At 41.9% G+C, this 22,883-nt stretch overlaps 1 protein-coding gene across 4 annotated transcripts in view; it reads right to left on the reverse strand.

Annotated features, from left to right (window-relative positions):
- LOC123768914 (golgin subfamily A member 1) overlaps nucleotides 1–22,064 on the reverse strand; it is a 69,599-nt gene extending 47,535 nt beyond the window's left edge. For 3 of the 4 annotated variants that reach the window (XM_045759721.2, XM_069309141.1, XM_069309140.1), the window contains exons 1-3: nucleotides 21,956–22,064; nucleotides 19,131–19,391; nucleotides 15,471–15,599 (exon numbers count right to left, since the gene is read on the reverse strand). In XM_045759721.2, coding sequence (XP_045615677.2) covers nucleotides 15,471–15,599; nucleotides 19,131–19,376 — 375 coding nt within the window. In that variant the 5' untranslated portion in view covers nucleotides 19,377–19,391; nucleotides 21,956–22,064. Of the gene's footprint in view, nucleotides 1–5,293; nucleotides 5,432–15,470; nucleotides 15,600–19,130; nucleotides 19,392–21,955 lie in introns of those variants that run through there. The other variant, XM_045759725.2, reaches the window with a different exon arrangement.
- Between the last annotated feature and the right edge of the window lie 819 nt (nucleotides 22,065–22,883).

Consider the following 22,883-nt stretch of genomic DNA (forward strand, 5'->3'; position numbering starts at 1 on the left):
ATATCGGCGCACAAATAGAGGATCTGTTTGCATCATTTGGTTGAAAGACAGTGGTGTGTCTACCCTACTGATAAACATTATTTGTCCATTCCTACATGGTGTGGAAAGTTTGTTATGAATTGCGGTGACCCAAAATTAGCCTGAAATATTTTAAGAAAAGATAGCGTGAACAGTAGAAATAGAATAGGAAATATCGAAAACTTATAGCACCTAATACTTGTGTACAAATAAACATTGTAGTCATCATCTTTTTATGAAATATACATAGGGGCATAGGTTTGTGTATATATATATTATTACAGTGATGGTTTTTACAACTAGATTATTTCATCCTAAACTAAGTTTAAATTCAGTCAGAGCCCATACTCACACGATATTCAAGGCCCAGCCATATTGTAGAAGTGTGTGACACAAGACAAATGGCCAGACTGGTAGTTTAAAACTCCCTGATAAATCTTCAGGTCTGTACTAGAGTTCATTCTATCAAGTAGGCATTTAGTCTGCACTCCTGATTAACATTTTAGTACTCGCCAAAGGGAGTGATCTAAGAATATAAATAATCAAATCAAATTAATTTAAAACAAATGGTACTTCTTAGAACAAATTTAAGCTTCCCCAAATCATCCTAGGATCCTAGAAAACATCCTAGGCAAGGAGCTGAAGGATTAACTCATTATCTAGGCAGTTGTGTGGTTGAGAGGTTCTCAAGTGGTGTCCCAGATTCACACAAATACTGAGATCAACTACACAAGGTGGAAATTTACCATCATTTGAAAAAGCAGCATTGAATGTAATAAAACACCAATTTTTGGGTGAGCCCTGGTGATAAAGTGCCAAATTACAAGGTGTCATCAGTTGTGGAGTTCTTATTGGCCTACCAGGGACCACAAGCCACAACTTGGCCCCCCTCAGAGAAGAACAGGGAGCACTATGAAAAATGTTCAGTAAATTTATTTATGTCAGCCACAACCAAGGAAAGGCATCCAAAGTCTGCAAAAAAAACAGCGTTGAATGTACTGTAATGAAATACCATTTTTTGGGTGAGACCCGGAGGCGCCGGAGCTATACCGTGTATATATCTGACCGTGGCAACAGTCAATCGAAGGAGTTCTAGGTCTACCGGGGAGCCTACTGGGGACCAGAGCTAGAACCTGGCCCCGTCAAGAGAGACACGAGGAGCAATGGCCTAAAGACACCCCGTGTAATTGGAAGCAGTCTTTGTCTGCCCTCTACCAGGTCAGGCACGCAGAGAGGTAGGAATTCCAAAGCAAACTACTGCTGATCAAATAAATTGCAACCTGAAAGCAGAACTAGCAACAGAACTCCCCAATCAAAACCAAGGAAACAAATATGACGTCACCACAAATGCCGCGCATCCGTCTGCGCAACCCCCCCCCCCCCTCCCCGAGAGGGGGACGGGAAATTCCCAGACCTCCACGCCGGCAACTCTCCTCAATTCAGAGCCCGAGTATCAAAAATGCAAAAAAATGCCGACCGGAGGGAGTGGGGGATGCCGGGGAGCCTCCGGGTCTCACCCAGAAAATGGCATTTCATTACATTCAACGCTGGTTTTCCGTGCAGAGCCCCTTCGGCCAGGGACCGCCAGGAAATTTCATATTGCAGTCTAGACGAAACTCGCAGGTGGGACACCATCAACTAAGCCATCTGATCACCATACAAGTGATGATACACCCACGTCAAAAAGACCAGACGCAAAGAGTGAAGGAGAAGAACCAGCCACGTAACTGATCGGACCGATCTTCTGAAAGAGGTGGAGCCGCGGGAAGACCCTCGGGTTTGGACATTGAGCAAGAAGCGCCTGAAACCAAGGCTGGCCCGGCCACCAAGGAGCCAACAGGACTATTCTCCCTTGGCAAGTCTCCAACCGAGCCATGATCCGGAGCAGCAACCGGACCGGAGGGAAGAGGTACAGGTAACTCTGCCTCAACCAGTCCAGCCGTAAGGCATCGACACCGACGGCCTCACAGTCTGGGAAGGGCACCACATAAACTGGACCTCTGGGCGCCCGTACGTCTGGCAGAGCCAACTGAACGAGTCGGCGTCGACCGTCCATTTCGTGGAAAGGGGAATGAACCAAGACAGGCCATCAGCCAGGACGTTTGACACTCCCTGAACATGAACCGCCAGGAGAGCCAAACCCCGAGAACTCAGCAGACGAGTCACCCGAAGCGACCAACCCCAAGAACCAAGGACCGCACCACACCCCCCCCCGCTTTTCAGGTAATGAACAACCGGGAAGCAGTCCAAATGGAGCCGGATCGTTGCTCCTTGAGCGACCCAAATCCTCTGAAGCGAATGCCACCCCGCTGCAAACTCCTGCGCCATGCTGTAAGCTCGGAAGGACGGACCCCACCGACCCTGGCTGGCCTGGTGAGCACTTGTCACGAACCCCCAGCTGAGAGACGAGGCATCAATGAACACATTGAGCCCTCGCTCGATGTGTTCATGTATGCGCCACTGCACAGAACCCGGAAAAACCCGGCGACGCAGCAGCCGACGTAAGGCTCCCGGGATCCGAACCCATCGATTGCGAGACCGGCAGAAGGGACGATCCTTTAGAAACCAGAACATCTGCCAAAGCCAGATCCGACCCGATGGGTAGACCAACACGGCGAAGTTTAGGCTCCCGCACACCCGCTTAAACCACTGATGTGTGACCCAGGTGCCCTCCAAAAACAACCCGAGGCGGGACCGCAGCCGCAACAGTGTTGCAGGAGGAAGAGACAAGGAAGCGGTCCAAGAGTCCCACACCAGACCCAGCCAAGTCCGAACCCGAGAGGAAACCAAAAGGGACCTCCTCCAGATCACCATGAACCCAAACCCGGCGAGCTGGGAAAGAACCATATCCCTGGTAAGCAGACCCGCAGACTGGCTGGGAGCCCACACCAGCCAGTCGTCAAGGTAAGCAAGAACCTGAACCCCTAACAGAGCAAACTGGTCACCACAACCCGGTAAGGCATGTGAACACTCGAAGTGCCAGATTCATGCCAAATGGAAGGCAACAAAAGCAGTAAGCATGTCGCCCCACGACAAAACTGAGCCAGTCACTGAACGCCGGATGAATCGGAAAAATTATAAAAATAATAACCCAGACAAGTCTGGGTTGAACTCATCCAGGGTTGGATGGGTTCAATCCATCCAGGAAGTCCCGATTCGGAACTGGAAACAGGCAGGGAAACACACCGACGAGAAGCAGTCGTTATGACCACACCCGAAGCTGCCCACCCCAGGATGACACGATGAAGACAAGGGGAGGAGGACTACTCCAAAAGATCTGAGCCCCCCTGAGGGAGATGGGGCTGGCCAATTCCACTACAGGCCACAAGAAACTATCTAAAAAGCTCATGAATCATGGGAGCAAATGTTGGCAAAACAAGTGAGCCTCCCCCCGCCACCTCTTCAAAGGAACGACCCATGAAAGAGCTAGCACAAACCACGTTAGCCAGCCTTCTGAATGGAGCGACCACAGCGCTGACCAGATGTAGAAGAAGTGGCTGCAGGAGGTTCATGCGACCCGCATCTGGCTCCAAAGATGACCTATCCTGACCAACAGCAGGTGACAAACTTGGCCTGACCAATCTGCTATGAGAGGCAACAATAACCCCCATGAACACACAAGTCAGAAGTAAGCTGATAATAGTGACCACAATAGACAGGAACTGCAAAACAATGTCCACAAGAAACAGGAACGAGGAAAAGGGAGAAGCGGAGATAAGAGCCCAGGCAGGGCCCACACCAAATCCAAGGACTAGGCCAGCACTGCCTGCCGATATGAGACACAGGAGCCAAAACACATGGCCACCGCCTCCTGGAGGATTGGAGCATATAGCTTGAGGAGGGCCAGCAACGTAGAAGCAACAGTGACTAAAACCCCCCACAAGAGGAACCTCACCAAGTGCCCCAATATCCTTTGTGAGCCAATTACAATGAAGCTAGAGGAGGCACAGGATGATTTCAAGAGAGAACACTATGGAGAACTTGGCAAGTTCTTGAATAAATTTGATTAGAAAGGTTTATTGTTAGGAAAGGAAGTAAAAGACAAAGGAAGTTTGACAAATTTTGTAAAATATATAATGAAGTACAGATATGCAAAATTAGGAAGCAGGATTGCTTCCTAGGCAACAAGAAACTTTCTAAGCAAAACATCAAAAAACCCACAAGAATGAGAGGGGATGATGAACCCGCTGGACTTTATCCGATATTCACCCAGAACGAGTTGGACGTAAGGGAATTTAAGTTGGAAGCCCTCATAGGAATGAGTGACCACAGTCTACCGATATATGAATATTTGGTGGAATCTATCCTCCAAAAAAGGACTAGAAGGCTAAGGGCTGGCATACCGAAAGGGGAACCTTGAGACGAGAAAATTCCTATTAGAAATACCATGGGAAACAAAACTTTGAATAAAGTCTGCACAAGGCATGATGAACTAAGTTACCCAAGTATCAGGAGGCAGCAAACATTTATCCCAGCTCAAAAGGAAAAAAGAAAAGCAATAGTGGAATCCATGGTTATTTGGGCATGTAAGGAAGCGAGACAATTAAATACAAGGGCATGGAGTAACTATAGAAGTAACAGAACACTAGAGGGAGACAGCAGAGTCAGGAATGAGTACCTCAGAGTGAGTAGAGAAGCAGAAACAGTATGAAAATGACACAGCAAATAAAGGCAAGACCGAACCAAAACTGCTGTACAGCCACATCATGAGGAAAACAACAGTGAAAGAACAGGTGATGAAGCTGAGAAAGGGTGAAAACAGGTATACAGAGAATGACAAAGTGGTATGTGAAGAACTTGACAAGAAATTCCAGGAGAACTTCACAAGAGAACGAGATGTCACTGAACTAAGGGAGATGGCAATAAACCAGGCAGCTCTGGAATATTTCCGAATTACCAGAGAGAAGGTTAGGAAGTATCTGTTGGAACTGGATGTGAGAAAAGCTGTTGGACTTGATGGAATCTCACCATGGATACTAAAAAGAGTGCAGAAAGCACTTTTTACCATTTTCCATGGTGTATAATTAGTCACTGGAAACAGGAAACCTACCAGAAATATGAAAGACAGCTAATGTAGTCCCAACAAACAAAAGGGGCAACAGGCAAGAGACACTGAACTATAGGACAGTGTCCCTAATTTGCATATCATGCAAAGTGAAATTCATTTCCAATTAAAATTTCAACAACATTTGTAAACATCCTTTATAAATTAGGTTAAGAAAATAAAATATTCTCCAGTTCTCAACAAGTACCTACAATAAGGAAATATTCTTACTCTCACTGTTTGATCTCCAAATGAAAATCAGTCACATGTATCTGGTAATTTCTCTCCACTAATATCTTATTGAAGACCTTTGTCTACAACTGGTCCCATATTAAAACTTTCTCGCCTTCCAAAAATAAGGAACTGAATAGTGTTTAATGTGGAGAAGCAATGAGCACATCTTATCTAAGGAGATAAAGAGCCATTATCTATGCACCGTTGATGCTGTTTGTGATAAACTTGATTTGTACAACTTATAAATAATAAGACATCGGTACAAAAATAACAATTGCTGCATAGTACTGTATTTAAATACAGCTACACTGTTTTTGAGTACAGCTATACTGTTTTAAGTATGTCCTCACCTAGTTGTGCTTGCAGGAGTTGAGTTCTGGCTCTTTGGTCCCGCCTCTCAACTGTCAATCAACTGGTAATTACCTAAGTGTAATTACCCAAGTGTAGTTACAGGATGAGAGCTACGCTCGTGGTGTCCCGTCTTCCCAGCACTCTGTCATATAACGCTTTGAAACTACTGACGGTCTTGGCCTCCACCACCTTCTCACTTAACTTGTTCCAACCGTCTACCACTATTTGCGAAGGTGAATTTTCTTATATTTCTTCGGCATCTGTGTTTAGCTAGTTTAAATCTATGGCCTCTTGTTCTTGAAGTTCCAGGTCTCAGGAAGTCTTCCCAGTCGATTTTATCAATTCCTGTTACTATTTTGTACGTAGTGATCATATCACCTCTTTTTCTTCTGTCTTCTAGTTTTGGCATATTTAATGCTTCTAACCTCTCCTCGTAGCTCTTGCCCTTCAGTTCTGGGAGCCACTTAGTAGCATGTCTTTGCACCTTTTCCAGTTTGTTGATGTGTTTCTTAAGATATGGGCACCACACAACAGCTGCATATTCTAGCTTTGGCCTAACAAAAGTCATGAACAACTTCTTTAGTATATCGCCATCCATGTATTTAAATGCAATTCTGAAGTTAGAAAGCATTGCATAGGCTCCTTGCACAATATTCTTAATGTGGTCCTCAGGTGATAGTTTTCTATCTAGAACCACTCCTAGATCTCTTTCTTTATCAGAATTCTTTAAAGATTTCTCACATAATATATAGGTTGTGTGGGGTCTATGTTCTCCTATTCCACATTCCATAACATGACATTTATTAACATTAAATTCCATTTGCCAAGTGGTGCTCCATATACTTATTTTGTCCAGGTCTTCTTGAAGGGCATGACAATCATCTAAATTTCTTATCCTTCCTATTATCTTAGCATCATCAGCAAACATGTTCATATAATTCTGTATACCAACTGGTAGATCATTTATGTACACAATAAACATCACTGGTGCAAGAACTGAACCCTGTGGTACTCCACTTGTGACATTTCTCCATTCCGATACATTGCCTCTGATTACTGCCCTCATTTTTCTATCAGTCAGAAAATTTTTCATCCATGATAGAAGCTTACCTGTCACCCCTCCAATATTTTCCAGTTTCCAGAACAACCTCTTATGTGGAACTCTGTCGAAAGCCTTTTTTAGGTCCAGATAGATGCAGTCAACCCAGCCATCTCTTTCCTGTAATATCTCTGTGGCCCGATCATAGAAACTGAGTAAATTCGATACACAGGATCTTCCTGATCGAAAACCATACTGTCTGTCTGATATTATATCATTTCTCTCCAGGTGTTCTACCCATTTAGTTTTGATTAGCTTTTCCAATACTTTCACTATTACACTTGTCAATGATACAGGTCTATAATTGAGGGGGTCTTCCCTGCTGCCACTTTTGTAGATTGGAACTATGTTAGCCTGTTTCCACACGTCTGCTACGATTCCTGTACACAGGGATGCCTGAAAGATCAGGTGAAGTGGAATGCTGAGCTCAGATGCACATTCTCTCAGAACCCATGGTGAAACGCCATCTGGGCCAGCTGCTTTGTTCCTCCCGAGCTCCTTTAGCATATTTTCCACTTCATCTCTAGACACCTCTATCCGCTCTATGTTGTTCTCTGGAATTCTTATTGTGTCTGGTTCTCTGAAGATTTCATTTTGTACAAACACACTTTGGAACTTTTCATTTAATGTTTCACACATTTCCTTTTCATTTTCCGTGAATCTGTTTCCCATTTCCAACCTCTGGATATTATCCTTTACCTGCAATTTGTTGTTTATGAATTTGTAGAATAGGCCCGGTTCTGTTTTACATTTATCTGCTATCCCTTTTTCAAAATTTCTTTCTGCCTCTCTCCTTACTGCTGTATAATTGTTTCTCGCATCTTTGTATCGCTGGTATGTTTGGGGGTTTGGCCTCTTCCTATACTGATTCCATTTTTGTGTCTTTTGGTCTCTTGCCCTCTCACAATTTCTGTCGAACCAATCCTGTTTTCTGGTCCTGCATCTCTGTTTTGGTATGAATGTTTGTGTGCCTTCCTCGTATAGTTTTAAAAATTTGGCATACATTTCATTTACTTCCCTGCCTAGCAACAATTCTGTCCAATTACACTCATTAAAAAAATTTCGAAGTTCCCCATAGTTGCCTCTCTTTAAATCGAGTTTATCAACTGTTTCAATGTCCCCATTTTCTTCTAGATGATATCTTAAAGCATATTTAATGTCTAACAGGACGTGATCACTCTTTCCCAAGGGAGGAAGGTACTGGATGTCAAAAATCTCTTCTTCTTTCCTGGTGAATACTAGATCCAGTACTGACGGTATATCTCCTTCCCTCATTCTTGTGGCTTGCTTTATGTGTTGATACAAGAATGTCTCCAGAATGAGGTTCACAAATCTGCATGTCCAAAAGTCCTCCGTTCTTGCTTCATAGGCCTCCCAGTCTATTGCTCTAAAGTTGAAGTCCCCCAGTATCAACAGTCGTGATTTATCTTTATCTGCTTGTACAATAATATCTCTCATGACCATTATGAGGCCCTCTCGTTTGTCATCCAGTTCTTCCTTTGTCCACGTGTTGCTTGCTGGTGGGCTGTAGGTATTTACAATTATCAGGTTATCATCCTGATTCCAGACCTGCAATGCCATTATGTCAATATCTCGAGGGTTTTCAAATATTAACTCTTTTACCTTCAGGTGTTTTTTCACCAGTACAGCCACTCCTCCTCCCTTCCTAGTTTTCCTGTCACGTCTCCAAACTGAGTAGCCTCTTGGGAATATGACTTCATTTATTATATTTCCTTCAAGTTTCGTTTCTGATAATGCAACAATATCTGGGACCCTAAGCTGGATTATATCTTGCAACTCCAAAGTTTTTGACCTCACTCCATCTATGTTGGTATATACAATTTTCAGGAACATGTTCCCTTTTCCTTTGCTTTTTACTCCCCCTTCCACTACTGATCTTGTTGCTTTGTTTTTATGTACCATTTCACAAGCTTTCCAGTCCCTGTCACTTTGTAAAAAAAAGAATTTCTGTCTTCTTCATTTCTATCCCCATTTAGACGTTTTGCCTCAATTAAGTTCATTTTCAGCTTTTCTCTGTCTTCCTTGGAGAGGTCTTGTCTTATTGACCAAGATTTGCCAACCTCATCACTCTGCAGTTTCCTGGCATTTCTTAGCACTTCCATCATGTTTTTCACTCCATTAAAGGTCACCCTTAACACTTTCGCTCGGGGATGACGCAGCATTGCGTCATCCGTTTACTGGCGGTAATGCCGGGGATGACGCAGCATTGCGTCATCCACTTTAAAAATTCGCCAAAAATCAGGTTTGTATCCGATTTTTTGGGGACTGGTTTTAAAATGTGCGCCGATGTCTTCCCATTTCCTTTGTTGAGCCTCGTGGCCCTCAGGCGGCTTGGCACACGCCGTGGGCCCATTGTCTTTGCTCCACTGTTGTGACCAATGTCGTCTCCCCTCGCATCTCAAACGTGTGAACATTTCGGCTATTTTCCGTGGCTATATTTCTTACTGCGGCTTTAGAAACTATCTACGCTTACTCCACGATGGATAGTAATCATGAACAAGGCCCTTCCAGGAAGAAAATTGCGAAAGAAAGGCTTGAAAAGGGTGGGAATTGGGAGTGTAGTAGGAAGGCCTCTGAGCGCTCACTCACGGCTAACGCGTGGCCCGTCTTCAACTCGTCGGCGGTTGGAGCGTGACCAGGTGTTTTTTTTTATATGCTAATGTTCCTCTAGAGAATTTTATTACGAACCCATTGAGACCAAAATGAAAGACCTAGGACAAAAATTGAGGTGACCAGAGTGAAAATAGTGAAAACATTTTATCCCGTTTGCGCGCTCCCGGGTAACTCGTTCGCACTTTCTCTGTTTGCTGCGGGTAATTAGCCGGGCTTTTGGAGTTTATATGCATTTAGTGCTGTAGAGAATTTTATTGCGAACACAATGATACCAAATTTATTCTCGTAGAAGGAGAATTGAGGTGACAAAGTTGAAGAGAGTATACACTTTTCGGAATTAACGCGCGCTTCCGTGACACGCTGGGGCCCATATCGCCCTGTCGAGGGGTGGCGCGCGGGGTGAGCGAAAGTGTTAAGGGGCGGTTCTTTTCTTTCTCATATTTTCCTATTCTTCTAAAATCACTGACATTTTCCTTTGAGCCTTCTCCTAAACCTACTATTTTCTCTATGATTTTCATCTCTTCTGCCGCTCGGTCCACCCTAGATGAAATTTCCTTCTCTAAACATCCAAAAATGATTATGGACTTAGTTCTATCTGCAGTGTTTTGTACCAGTTTACTGTTGGTAACCAGTTCTTTCCTAATTGCTTGCCTAATTTCTGCTTCTTGTTGGTCATTTCTGGTTTTGACTTCCGAACACACTTCTTTGATAGTCTCTTTCTCTTTTACAACTTGAGCATATGTCGCTTTTATTTCTTCTTTATACTTTTCTAGTTCTTTATTCACCTCCTCTATGTGAGTTGTCAGTGAAGTTTCCAGTTGGAGATCCTTACCTAACTCTATGTTAGCCCTTAGGCTTGCTTGGAGTTGTTCACCATATGAGTCTATCTTTTTGTTTATTTCTTCAAAGTCACCACACTTCACTTTCCATGCCTCATTTTCTTTCACTAGTTCCTTGATTTGCTCCTCCTGATTTGTTACCTTGTCTGTTAATGCAGTAATAATCTTACCTTGTTGAAGCATACTCCCTTTTAGAGTGCAAAGCTCACTCCAAAGAGCTCCATTGTCCTCTTCTAATTTAAGCACTTTTTCTTCATACTTCATTTGCATGTCCTCAATTATCTCTAACCTGCCAAGAACACCTCCTTTCCTTATATCTTGTGTTGAGAATCCTTTGAAACCATCATCTGATGGTGTGTCTACCTTCTCAGTGGGGGTGGTGGCGGCGGCCATCTTTGATTTTGTTCTAGACCAAAACAAACTTTTCCACTCGACTATTTTCACTCAGTTTTACTTGTTTATTGTATTTTATTTGCTTTTACTCTTCCCTGAACCTTTATGTAACCTGGGACACCACTATAGCCCTCAACCTGTTCCCAATACTTAGGTAATTCGATATTTCCAGGAGCTTGCTGCAGTGTGACTTCTGCCTCCTCCAGCTTCACCTCACCTCACCTGGTGTACATATTCCTGAGCCTACTGGGCTCTATCATATCTACATTTGAAACTGTGTGTGGAATCTGCCTCCACCACATCACTGCCTAATGCGTTCCATCCATTAACTACTCTAACACTGAAAAAGTTCTTTCTAATGTCCCTGTGGCTCATTTGGGGACTCAGTTTCCACTTGCGTCCCCTTGTTCACATGCCTCCCATGTTAAACAATTTATTTTTAGCTACCCTGTTGGTTCCTCTTAGAATTTTGTAGGTATGTGATCACATCTCCCCGAGCTCTCTTGTCTTCCAGCAATGTGAGGTGCATTTCTCACAGCCTTTCCTTGTAACTCATGCTCCTTAGTTCTGGGACTAGTCTAGTGGCATACCTCTGAACTTTTTCCAGCTCAGTCCTGTGCTTGACAAGGTACGGGCTCCATGCTGCATACTCCATGTGTACTCCATATGTCTTACATATGTGGTATATGAGGTTCTGAATGATTCCTTACACATGTTCCTGAAGGCAGTTCTGATGTTAGCCAGCCTCACATAAGCTGCAGATATTATTTTTATGTAGGCTTCAGGAGACAAGTTTGGTGTGATATCAACCCCTAGATTTTTCTGTCTGTTTCATGAAGGACTTCAGCTCCCATTCGGTATCCTGTGTCGGGCCTCCTGTTTTCACCGCTTAGTTTCATTATCTTACATTTACTCGAGTTGAACTTTAGTAGCCATTTATTGGACCATTTATTTAGTTTGTCTAGGTCATCTTGTAGCCTCATACTATCTTCCTCTGTCTTAATCCTCCTCATAATTTTTGCATTATCAGCAAACAACGAGAGGAACAAGTCTATATGGCTACCATGTGGTGGTTCCAAGGATCAAAGTCCCTGCTGTACGGTCTCTGACCAGGCTGTTGGACATAGCTGCTCGCAGCCTGACAAATGACTCACAGTTTGGTTGATCAGGCATCCTTTGGAGGTGTTTATAGAGTTCTCCGTTGAACACCACAAGTGGCCGGCCAGTTATGCCCCTTATGTATAGAGGGAGAGTATTGAAAAGTCTTGAGCCTTTGATGTTGATCAAGTTCTCTCTCAGAGTACCTAATGCACCTATGCATTTCATTGGGAATGTTTTGCGCATCCTGCCAAGCACATTGGCTTCATGTGATGTTATTTCCGTGTTCAGATTCGGAACTAATCCCTTTTAATATTTTCCATGTGTAAATTATTACGCATATCTCTTGTCTGCACTCCAGAGAATATACATTTTGAACTTTTAACCAGTCGTAATACTTTAGAAGATTTATAGAGCAGCTTCTAGCAGTAAAGGATCTTTGCATGCTCTCCAGGTCAGCAATTTCTCCGGCTTTGAATGGGGCTGTTAGTGTGCAACAATATGGGTGACCTGTGGGTTTATGGGTAACCTGTGGTTCAGTTGTCAGTGCTGTCCACTCACAACTGGCATGTCCTAGGTTCGAATCCTGGGCAGAGCAAGACAGCTGGGCCATTACACTGTTCATCTAGCAGTAATTAGGAACTTGGTTGTTAGTTGACCATTGTGGGCCCCTTTCTGAGGAATGATCAAATACCGTTCCTATTCGAGAAAACGTCAATTATCACACAAAGAAACTATATTCCACCCTAGAGAGAAAAAGTGTTTTGACAAGTATCAATGGTATGGCATCCCTTGTTGCCATAGGTTATCATTACCCAACCTGTTGTTTTTCTTGAAATTATGACAGTTACCTTATAGCGTTCTTTAACCACTGCACTGCGCAACGAGCCTCAAGGCTCTCGACAGATGGTGCAATGTGCCTCAGGGATCTTATAGAATAGAGTATCATTCAAAACTCCCTCAGCTACACGGGGTTCAGATCAGCTTCCTCAGGGCTCTCCGAAACAGACACCATTTTTTTTTAAATAGTGGGTAACATTCTCGGGTGTGAAGGTCACAGTACTGTACCAGTACTGAGTGAGCAACCAAGGCTGGTGCACGCAGCATAAGCTAGCAGCATTGCTGTTAAGCTTTTGACCACAGCATTGCCTAAAATTTTCCAAATACAGTATATATATACATATATTTGGTACTAGCAAAAGGCTTATGTTGGGAGGAGCCATTTAAGTGAGGGAGTGAGTGAGGCTGTCGTCTGCTGTGTGACTTGTCATACAGTGACAACTATGCTGTTTGGACACCATACCAGCTTCGTTGAACAGTTAGGGTGAATAAAACATGTAAATAGTTACATATAATGTGTGTATATAATGTAATAACACCATAAACAGTATTGTGGGAGGAGTAATGTTGGCGAGTTAAGTGTTGCAGGAGAAAGAGGGCTGGCTGGGTGTGTGTGGCAGCCCACTCTTGGTTTTTGGGCTCACCATACCAACTTAGTGGTTCGTTATGGTGAACACATACATAGATAGGTATATACAATGTTTGTGTATATAGTGTAATAACAGCTGTTTAATTGATCGTAGAATATACAGTAATACATATGTCACATATATGAGCCCCGTAATTTTGAGCATAGCGATCCACACATTTAACTATATAGATTCCAAAAATTACACAATTTTGAATAATATTACAGCATAAAATCAGAGAAGAAACGAATGAGAAACATCAAAATAATTGTGAAACATTATGTTAGCGGCAACTGCCACCCCATGGGGTGGCGGGGCCTAGTGACCTTCAGCGCTCCATCGCTCAGCGCCCATAATATGCTTAACTTCCCAGCTTGATTGCATCTAAAGGATGTCACATACCATATTTTTTTTAGTTTCCAGTGATCAGAAACTGCATTTTAACAATATAAGAAGAGAAAATAATTTTTTGGAAAGAATTTATTTTATGGGTGTGTGTGAATTTATTTATTTTAATGCAGAGCAGTGCAGTGGTTAACCCTTAGATGGCGCAATACATACATATATACATGTAGGGAGTAACTGTCGCGGAATAGCACACATCACACATATACAATTGTGGGTCTCGCACACGATTTTAAATGCCCCACGAGGGATAGGGGCAGCTATTGTCCAGCCATGGCCGATAGTAAACAGACGCCATCTTTGAAAAAATCCAGCGTAGGCCACCATTGTGTGGAGGCCTCAGTTACCTAAGAGACACCATGGCCAGCACACCACATACCAGCGGCCGACCACGCTCAGTGCAGCAGGCAACCCAATCTTTTACCGAGGATGAAATTCATCAGGAATTGTTCCAGGAGGGTGATGAACCTGATGTTGACAACTCCAACAGAGATCAGGCCTACACACAGCCAGAAGATGTGGATACGACCGACAGCGAGAGTGAACATGTGGGTGGCCACAAAGAGGAGGCCTACCCTCTCACCCCATGCCTCCTCGCCCACACTCTGTTCCACTTTGCGCCCAACCACATAGTTCATGTGTTACTGTGCAACATTATGATGTTTTGGGCAACGTGTTTGAAGAATGTGAATCATTTTCTGGTTTTAGCAATTTAGAATTAGAGAAGAGTTTTACTACTGCTGCTGCTAGTGCCAGTGGTGTTGCCAAGCAAGTTTTTGTCACGTCAGCAGCGTCTCTTCCAGCCAACCGCAGCCACATGGCACCACATAGAGATAATGATGAACAAAGCCCCCTCATCTTCAAGTAATTTTCCTTCATCGTCCCTGCCTGCCCCTACTGTTGCTAGATGGGCTTCAGCTCCTGGTCCACGGATTCCGCGCCGTGGTGCCGCTGTTGCCTCTCAGAAGACAGCAGGTGTACTTGTGTTGAGTGATGCGGAAGATTTTGTTCCAGAAACTCCCACCTTTGACAATACAGATGTTGGGATTACAGGCCTTTTCCTCTGATAATGGTGATGAAATACAGTATGTGAAATGGACTTCTTTATCATACTTACCACAGAGGTCCTGGAAGTGGCTGGTATTCCCAGCATCTGCACCCTCCTACAGAAAACTACAGACCAAATGGACAGGCCACACTGTCATAATGCCCGACAGCCGATTGCCTAAACAGCTGCTGTATGAAAAATTATGCCAGGGCACACAAGTTCTGTTGGGGGCAGAAGAAACAATTCAAGGATTGCCTCAAAGACCTGGACATTACCAATACTTGGGAGTCGCTTGCTCAGGACTGTCCAACTTGGAAAAGCAAAGTCACTACAGAGGCCCGTGCGGCAGAAAATAAGACGGACTGCAGAGGCCCAGAGGAAATGTGCCACGCTCAAAACTAGAGTAACCTCCACCTCTGCAGTAGCACCCATCCACAAATGTCCCATGCGTGGGCGAGCCTTCCACCTAGACTGGTCTCATTCTACATCATCTGGCACATAGCCTTCGACCTGACATATTGTAGTCATTGTTATCTTTACATCTGAAGGACAAACCTCAATCATCATAAAAACTAAGTAGACTTGTTTTCGAACAGGATCTTCCTGTTCGAAAGAAATTCTGAATATTTGTATCGAGTATATCAAATAAACAAATAAAGTACATATAGTATTAAATAAAACCAAAATATTAAAAAAAAGTAAGTACTGTACTGTAAGGAAAATCATAGGGCCTAACACATGCTAAACTGCATATGAGAAACTAAACAAAAACTAGAAGCATTTAAGGAACTTATATACAGCACTAAAATAAATGTAATGATAGCAGTTTTTTAATTACCTTTTCACGCTCCTCTTGTAACCGTCCTTTCCAATCTTGTTCCCTTGTATTCAGCCGTTCAAGTGCAGCATCTTGCTGTGTTTCAAGTGCTGTTCGTAATTTTGCGATCTCACGTTCCAATTCATGCACCTAAAAATTTAAAATGAGTTTTATAACTAAAAATGCAATTACATGAAATACAGTATTTTGGTAAAACTATAATAATAATCTGTAAATTTATTGAAATACTGTACAGTAATTACAATAAAATAAAATGGAAGAACCAATTGCATTTGCAGATTAAATTTAAAGGTTTTATATATTCCTGGACTATCAAAGTGTGACTTGACTTGGTTGTGGTGCAGTTGGTAGGATAGGGAAATACAACACCCATATATATACCCGCAATTCAAATCCCACCATCATGACATGAATTGCAGAAGGTCTACCATATTGCTATCATATACTGCGGAGTTCTATAGGCCCGCCAGGGACTAGCACTAGATCCTGCCACCCCCCACCCCCCCACCCAGAGGTGCAGGGAGTGGTGATATTTATTTATACCATTACTGGGGAAGCAATCAGAGAGCGAGTCAAAACAAACCACTGTTGGCTTTAATAGAGAATGCAGCCTCTAAACCTGTCACCAATGGCAAGTTTAAAGGTTTAAATAAATAACCTGCCAAAAGAACTCCAACTATCAAATTCTCACAGAACTAGCACAACCTCCTTTGCCCTACCTTCCCCACTCGTTTGGCAGAAAAGGAGGTAGCCTAGGGTCAGCAGGAACCTCCACCCAGAGTTCTAGGCTGGTGTAACCAAACCTGATGACCTGGAAGGAAAGGAATCCCTCCTTTCCTTCCTGGAACCTGGGGGGTGGGGGAGGGGAACCCCCTTCTAGTTCCTCTTATGTGGGACTGTCAAAAAACTTTTTTTTAGGTCTAGATAAAAACAGTCAACACAACTATCTCTATCCTGTAAAATCTCTGTAGCTCTATCACAGAAACTTAATAGATTTGTTACACAAGATCTTTGTTTCAAAATCATATTGTCCATTTGGTAATACAGTACTGTATATAAGTTTCCTCTAGGTGTTCTGCCAACTTGGTTTCGATTATTTTTTTTCTCAGTGCTTTGACTACTACGCTTGTCATAGATACAGGTTTATAATCAAGAGAGTCTTCCATGCTATCATTTTTGCTGATTGGAACAATGTTTGCCTTTTTCCATATCTCTCTCAAGGCTCCTATACACAAAGATGACTGAAAAATCAATTGAAGTAGGGTGCTCACAGCTCAAATGTGCACTCAGAACTCAAAGTGAAACGCCATCTGGGCCCACTATCTTGTTTCAACCTATGTACCTCCTTGATTTTTCCCACTTCATCTTGAGAAACCTTTATGTACTGTAAGTTATTCTCCGAGATTCATATTGTCTGGTTCCTTGAAGACTTCATTTTGCACAAACACACTAAAACTGTTCGTTTAGTTTGAAACATATTTCCTTTTCATTCTCCATGAATGTGTTCCCATTTAACATCTGGATTTTATCCTTTTCATGCAATTTGCTTTTAATGAATTTATAATAAAGGCCTGGTTCAATTTTACACTTATCTGCAATCTCAAAGTTTCTTTCTGGCTCTCTTCTCACTGTAATGTACTCGTTCCCTGCTTGTTTGTATTGCTGGTACATTTGTTAGGCCTCTTTTTTACTGTATATCCATATCAACCTGGATAGCTCCGGGGAGCTATCCAGGGAGCTATTAATTCCATACTTTGTCTTTTGTTCTCTAGCCCCCTCACAACTTATATTGAACCAATCCTGTTTTCTAGTTCTGCACCTGTCTTGGTATAAATTTTGTTGTACTGTCATCATATATCTCACAAAGTTTGGCATACATCTAATTTATCTCTTTGCCTAACAACAAATCTTTCAAATCAAATTCATTAAAGAACATTCTAAGTTTCCAATATTGTCCTCTCCTCCAATTGTTTTTAAATTGTTTCATTCCCCATTCTGTTCTAATCTTGATAAATAATTCGCAACATGGTTTTACAATAGCCGTTCATGTTTAACAAATTTGCTATCTTTTTATTCCGGTATAGCTGAGGCAGTTGATAGTGGTAAGGATTGTGAAGTTGTGTACCTTGACTTTAACAAAGCTTTTGATACAGTGCCATATGAAAGACTCATTAAAAAGATAAGAGGCTCATGGTATTGGGGTACTATATTAAGTTGGATTAGGGCATGGTTATACCAAAGGAAACAGAGAGTTAGTATAAATGGGGTTAAGTCAGACTGGGAAAATGTTGTAAGTGGAATGCCTGTAGACGATACAAAAATCGGTAGGGAAATTAACATGGAAGAAGACTCACCATCATTTCAAGTTGATCTAAATAGGGTTTTGAAATGGTCAAAAGATTGGCAGATGCAGTTTAATGCTGATAAATTTAAAGCTTTGAGGTTAGGTAATGATGATAGAGTTACAAGATACGAGCTAGATGGTGTGGAGATCGCGAAGTCGGATTGCGAAAGGGAACTGGGAGTTATGGTAAGAAAAAATTTAAAACCAAAGGATCAATACATGAATGCTCATAATAAGGCAATTTAGGACACTGGGATTTATTAATCAAGGCATTAGCAACAAGACACCTGGTGGGGTTCTTCAGCTATATTTTGCTCTGGTTAGGCCCCATTTAGATTATGCAGTTCAGTTTTGGTCACCGTACTATAGAATGGATATAAATTCACTTGAATGTGTCCAGCGCAGGATGACAAAGTTAATTCTCCAAATTAGAAATCTTTCATATGAAGAAAGATTAACAAAGCTTAAATTGCATTCACTGGAAAGGCAAAGAGTTAGGGGTGACATGATAGAGGTTTACAAGTGGATGAATGGACATAACAAAGGGGATATCAATAGGGTATTAAAAATATCTACACAAGACAGAACACGAAACAATGGGTATAAACTGGATAAGTTTAGATTTAGGAAAGACTTGGGTAAATACTGGTTTGGTAACAGGGTTGTTGATTTGTGGAACCAATTACCGCGTAACGTGGTGGAGGTGGGGTCCCTCGATTGTTACAAGCGTGGGTTGGACATGTATAAGAGAGAGATTGGGTGGTTATAAATAGGAGCTGCCTTGTATGGGCCAATAGGCCTTCTGCAGTTACCTTGTTCTTATGTTCTTATTCCAGTGTGACTTAAGAGGGAATTTCTCACATTTTTGCTGTGTAATTGAGATTGTGCATCTAAAGTGATTATGTCCTCTGTGTACAAGTTCTCTACTAATTCCTGGTTGTGATAAGTGGTCCTATCTTCATCTAGGATAGCAGACAACCCTTTTTCTTGGGGCAACTGGTTTTAGTTCTCTATTGTCATATACAGATACTTGATTGGATGGAGGCTATCCTAGTTTTCCAGATCATTATGAGTGGTCGTTTTCCTTCGCTTCCAATAACAGTGCTCTATTTGCTTTTAATTAGCCCTACAATGTTAGGGTATGAATGCTCAATGCCCATATTCATATGCTTGCACTGGCAAGCACAAAAAAGGAATATCAAAACAAAACTCAAAATACATTCTCTGATTATGAATAAATTTAATAATTGACATCTTTTCCATCTTCTGCAGCATTTAAGGCAACATAACTAGAATAACAACAACCATGTACCTACTCGATCATGATTATTTGTGGATCCTTCAGGGTTTATTGGAGACTGAGGAGGAGATATGGGCAGCCCAACTGCCTGGAGTGATGCAGTGGATGCCTGACGTGAATGTTGGGACCTTGGACTTAAGCTCCCTGGAGTGTGTTGTGAGGAACGCTGCCGGGAACTGCTCACTGATGCAAGAGATTGTGGAGAAGTTAATTTCTTCAGATCTGTTGCATCTCCAATCTTACTTTTCAAATTCATAAACATGATGCCAGCTTTTATCTGAAAAAAATATGTTCACAATTTTAGTTTCACCTAACATTAAAAATATTCGAGCCTTCTAATTTAGATTTAGTTTACCATATAGTTTTATATACTGTAGTTGGGGAAAGGAAGCTTGTAATTGGGCTTCTCGACGTTTCCCTAGGTCAAAGGTGACGAACCTATGGTAAGCGTGCCCAGATTAGCACACGAGCAAGTTTTGCTAGCTTATGGCAAAAAGTGCCGCCCCTCAATTCTATAAGCCTCACCCATAATAAATAAATGAATAATTGTCTAATCAACAGGTTGAGCTTACAAAAATAATTGCTGTGACAACTGTGGTGCACCCTGCATGATTGGTAAAGAAGCAGGTTTTGTAAATGTGTTTGCAAAATATGTTGAACATCCACTTGTACACTTTCACTGTACTGCACACAAGGAGGTCTTGTGTGCAAAAGCTGGCTTAAAGAAACCTGAAGCGATGAAAATTTAACAAAAAATAAAAACAGTGGCGAGTGTAATGAAATGCCATTTTCTGGGCGAGCCCCGGAGGCTCCCTGGAGCTATCGGACTGATATGCGATACTGTATATTAGTCTAGGGCATTAGTCAATGGCGTTCAGCCTACCGGGGACCACAAGCCAGAACCTGGCCCCCTTCAGAGGTGCACAGGGAGCAATGGCCTCTGGAAAACCCCCGTGTGGTTGGGGGAATTCCTTCTGCCATCAACCGGAGTTAGGCACCCAGAAAAGTAGGTTTAACAAAACAAACCCCACTTGGCTTAAGGCATTGAGCTTTGCCTCAAGACAAAGCTTGGGCTGATCTCTAATTTGCTTCTTGGGTGAAAAGGGAGAAATTAAAATTGTTAGGGGTGTATTCTCCCACAATGCAGGAAAGTGACGTTGTTGTCTCTGTAGGTACAAATTATAAATCTGATACATTCCGAGTTCAGTTCCAGTTTTTGGTACCCATTTGAAACAATGTTGACCTTCAATAAAGAAATTCTGGAGGGCTTCTCTGCAAGTGGTAGGAAGGCAGCCTAAGCATTTTTATACAAATGACAGTTAATTTCAGTAACACAGTCAACGACACTCGGAACATTAAGTTCCTTTCTCATGGTAAGTATCTTTGTGGTACGAGGGCACCCAAGGATTATCCTCAAGGCTTCGTTCTGCAATTTTTCAAGTCCTCTAAGCTTTCTTTCAGGCATCAAAACAAGACGCATAAGTGCAGCATAATCCACTAAAAACCTGATGTGTGCAAGGTATATCATTTTGACAATTCTGACACAGGCACCATAGCCCGAGTGATAACCTGCAATAGTCTTGAGAATTACAGATATATTGTGGTAATGTGTTAATACTCTTAACTGTAATCAGTTAGAGCTTTAATTACACAAAGAAAACCACAGAATCATTAGCTTCCAGCAATGTATAAAATATTCAATGCAACCCTGGCAATATTCTCAACATATTCTTTAGGTCTCAGGAGAGATTAACATTACAATTTCCTTGCCTGAAACACTATGCGTATTAGTGGCTTTAGGTATTGTATGTACTAGCTCTATCTATAAATTTGATTTAGACAGACATCACTCGGTACCCCTACTCAAATCTCTGAATATGTTAGACATTAAGTCACTGCACATTCTCTCATGTGTATTATACATATATAAAACGCTAGACTATAATGCCAATCCTGATCTCAAAAGCTTCATAGAAGGTTGTAACAGAACCCATGAGCACCACACCAGAAATAAATACAGTTTTGATATTCCTAGAGTACGACTAAATCAAACCAGAAATGCTCTACAAATCAAGGGGCCCAGAATGTGGAATGACCTTCCCAACCATGTTAAAGACTGTACCTCTCTCAACCAGTTTAAGTTAAAAACGAAGCTATACCTAATAAATTCCATGTAACCCATCTTACCCCCCTGTTGTCAACCCATGTATATTTTTTGTTTTTTTGTTTTTCAAATCAACGCTGTTTGAATGTAATTTTCTGTAATAATTTGTAATTGTATTTGTGCTGCTTTTTCAACAATGTTCCCCCCTCTTTTACCTCTATTTTTTATATGTACTCATCACATCTTTTCTTTTTACCCATTAGTTTTAAGCTGTAGTCATTAATGTTTTTCCTGCCCGAAACGCTTTGCGTAATAGTGGCTTTAGGCATTGTATGTACTAGCTCTATCTATAAAGCCAACAAACTTTGTAAATCTCTTTATGTATGTACCTTACCTTACCTTACCTTTGTAAATCTCTTTATGTATGTACCTTACCTAAATAAAGATTATTATTATATAAATCCAACATCATGTTTGTAACTCTGCATCCATGTATGTACTTTAGGCTTTTTAAATGTAGCTGACACATGAGAATGGGTGGAGTGAGTTTATGTTTAGCATGTTTAGGGACTTAAATGAAATGTTGAATGAATGAATGAAATGTTGATAAGGGATTACTCCACCACTGTGGCGCCTTCACTACCACATATGGTACTCAGGTCTTTCATTTATACGGCATTTCTGAACACACCACAAACACGACAATCTTACGAGATGTAAACTGGCCCCAGGTTTACCTGTGCGAGTATATGGGGAGTGTTGGGGTATCAGCTGCTGGTCGCCATACCCAACCATCGACGTCAACAACACACTTGTGTTCGAAACCCTTAACGAGCTTTCTGTCACAAACAATATTATTTACTACATTTTCATTAACCATCTTATTTTGTATTATTCTATCCGTAATTTCGGTAATAATTAAATAATTGTAATGAAAGTATAACGTTTTGTTCTATATCTTTTTAATGATTTACATGAAAACAAAGTCACACTGCAGACGTTCAACGACAGTCAGTAAATGCAAAAAAAAAAAAAAAAAAGTTTTTTGACGTGTACGCAATAAGGGATAACAATAATGCATCACGTTAGTACCAACAGTATAATCATTCCAATTCCCAAGCCAAATCAAGAGAATGCTTTCCGCCCAATTTCCCTTACTAGCTGCATTTGCAAGACATTCGAGAGAATGGTCCTAAACCGTCTCCTCCATAGAATAAGAACCATGCTATCCCCCCAGATATATGGCTTCATGCATGGAAGGAGTGTGCATCATTGCATCACCACCTTTCTTACCCTGCACACTGAAAAGTCATATACCACCTTCCTAGATCTTAAGTCTGCCTTTGATATTGCAAATAGACATGTTATCTTGAGTGAGCTTGCAAGAATGAATATTGGTGGTCGGCTTCTTTGTTGGATCAGGGGTTACTTATCCAACAGGAAGTCATCTGTATTTTTCCAGGGGCATAGAAGTGTAACAAGAGACTTTGAACTAGGCACCCCGCAGGGTGGTGTCCTCAGTCCTACCTTATTCAATATCTTAATAAACACGCTGTTAAACTCTGTACCGAGCAAACCCAACGTCCACATCATTAGCTATGCTGATGATATAATGATACACACCACTGGGTATGCTAACACGCAGAACACTCTTAACTCTGTATT

This window comes from Procambarus clarkii, chromosome 64 (genome assembly GCF_040958095.1).
Source record: "Procambarus clarkii isolate CNS0578487 chromosome 64, FALCON_Pclarkii_2.0, whole genome shotgun sequence".
Taxonomy (NCBI): domain Eukaryota; kingdom Metazoa; phylum Arthropoda; class Malacostraca; order Decapoda; family Cambaridae; genus Procambarus; species Procambarus clarkii.